Genomic DNA, 1,968 nt, shown 5'->3' with positions numbered 1-1,968 from the left:
GTTTAATCTTATTATTGATCTTACAGTGTTTGATCTTACAGTGTTTGATCTTACAGTGTTTGATCTTACAGTGTTTGATCTTACAGTGTTTGATCTTATAGTGTTTAATCTTATAGTGTTTAATCTTATTATTGATCTTACAGTGTTTGATCTTACAGTGTTTGATCTTACAGTGTTTGATCTTACAGTGTTTGATCTTACAGTGTTTGATCTTATTATTGATCTTATAGTGTTTAATCTTATTATTGATCTTATAGTGTTTAATCTTATAGTGTTTAATCTTATTATTGAACTTATAGTGTTAAATCTTATAGTGTTTAATCTTATTATTGATCTTATAGTGTTTGATCTTATTATGGATCTTATAGTGTTTAATCTTATTATTGATCTTATAGTGTTTGATCTTATTATGGATCTTATAGTGTTTAATCTTATTATTGATCTTACAGTGTTTGATCTTACAGTGTTTAATCTTATTATTGATTTTACAGTGTTTAATCTTACAGTGTTTAATCTTACAATGTTTGATCTTACAGTGTTAAATCTTACAATGTTTGATCTTACGTTTAATCTCATTTTTGATATCAATGTAAGCTGTTGCTGTTGTAGCTCCAAAACCCACCACCTTACACGATAGAGAAAGAAGACGCGTACCTTCTTCAGTGTAGTTAATCGCGCGAACATTCCTTCCTTCTTCATCCACGCGGTGTTCTCTGAAGTAAAAAAAAAAATCAAGTTCCCAACACACACTTTAGGCAAGTAAATAAATAAATAAATAAATAAATAAATAAATAAATAAACACATATTTGTCTGGTCAAAAAAATCAGAGAAACATATTTTTATGGACAGTCTCCAAATTTACTTGCAGTGAAGAACTAGGTATAAAAAATAGGCTTTTGAAATTGTTGAGATTGGAGTCCTTTTAAAGACTCAGACTAGCAACTAACTCATTTTACTTTTAGGATTTTAAAATATCTTGTTGTTTGAGTGCCAAAAAAGCAGCCAAGTTTTCTAAGCTTTAAACGTCTCCCTGGGGCAAACAACCTGAATATCTTGTCACATTTTGAAATCAACGCATACACTTATAAACATAAAAGTAAAACTGACTTCAACACCAGGAGAACCAGCAGGATGTTGACGAGGCCGAAAGCCGCGGCCAGTAAAGCCGGGGTCGTGTACATGTTGAGCTGAAGGTCCAGGAAGTCGAGCGTGACGCCGTTTTCACCGATGAACGACAGACCTGCCTGTAGAGCTGAAGACACAGTCATGAAATACAGAAATTTATTTTTTATTCTCTATCCATCATTCAGCTAGTACCAGGCCCGAGGATGAAACCCAGAGCCTGACAGGCGCTCATGTTGGCCATGGCGCTGGTCCTCTCCTTCAGTGACGTCGCCCCTGCAACGTACGACCTCACCACGGCAACATTACCTGCCATAAAAAACATGTTAATGAATTGGAGACATTTTTGTTAAATTATATTAGTCTATAATAAAAGACATTAAAAGTATTCACCTGCGCCGAAGCCCACAAAGGCTCTGGACATGAGCATGTGGTACTTGTTGTTGGTTTTGGGCAGGTAAGCGTAAGCGTAGTAGATGTTGGCCGACAGGTTGATGAAGATGGAGCAGACGAGCGGCTCCCGGGCCGGGCGGTGATTCGACCACCAGCCGAAGAGAGGCGAGGCCGCCATCTGCCCCAGACTGTAGGCTGCCACCATCCAGCCCAGGAAGCTCGCATCGGCGCTGCTGTCCACCTGAAAACAAACAAGTAAATAAAAACTTTTTCTTATCTCTGAATTCAGTTTCTGTGAAAATATAGTTGCTTAACTGCATTTTTTTAGATTATCTGCTTTTTGTAAACAAAGGTTCATATGTCCAGGTTAATTCCACTTCACTGTCCTTTTACTAACATGTAACACAACCAAAATGTTGTCAGATTCTCTAGTTTCAGTTTGACTCGTGAAC

The 1,968-nt window shown here is 36.8% G+C and overlaps 1 protein-coding gene across 1 annotated transcript in view; it reads right to left on the bottom strand.

Annotated features, from left to right (window-relative positions):
- mfsd8 (major facilitator superfamily domain containing 8) overlaps positions 1–1,968 on the bottom strand; it is a 7,618-nt gene that overhangs the window by 3,781 nt on the left and 1,869 nt on the right. Inside the window, exons 4-7 of the mRNA XM_014034478.1 lie at positions 1,517–1,757; positions 1,319–1,432; positions 1,109–1,253; positions 655–713 (exon numbers count right to left, since the gene is read on the bottom strand). Of these exons, the coding sequence (XP_013889932.1) occupies positions 655–713; positions 1,109–1,253; positions 1,319–1,432; positions 1,517–1,757 (559 nt within the window). The remainder of the gene's footprint in view (positions 1–654; positions 714–1,108; positions 1,254–1,318; positions 1,433–1,516; positions 1,758–1,968) is intronic.

Source organism: Austrofundulus limnaeus, unplaced genomic scaffold (assembly GCF_001266775.1).
Source record: "Austrofundulus limnaeus strain Quisiro unplaced genomic scaffold, Austrofundulus_limnaeus-1.0 Scaffold2135, whole genome shotgun sequence".
Lineage (NCBI taxonomy): Eukaryota > Metazoa > Chordata > Actinopteri > Cyprinodontiformes > Rivulidae > Austrofundulus > Austrofundulus limnaeus.
Note: the sequence above shows the minus strand (reverse complement) of the source record. Positions and strands in the feature narration are given on the sequence as shown.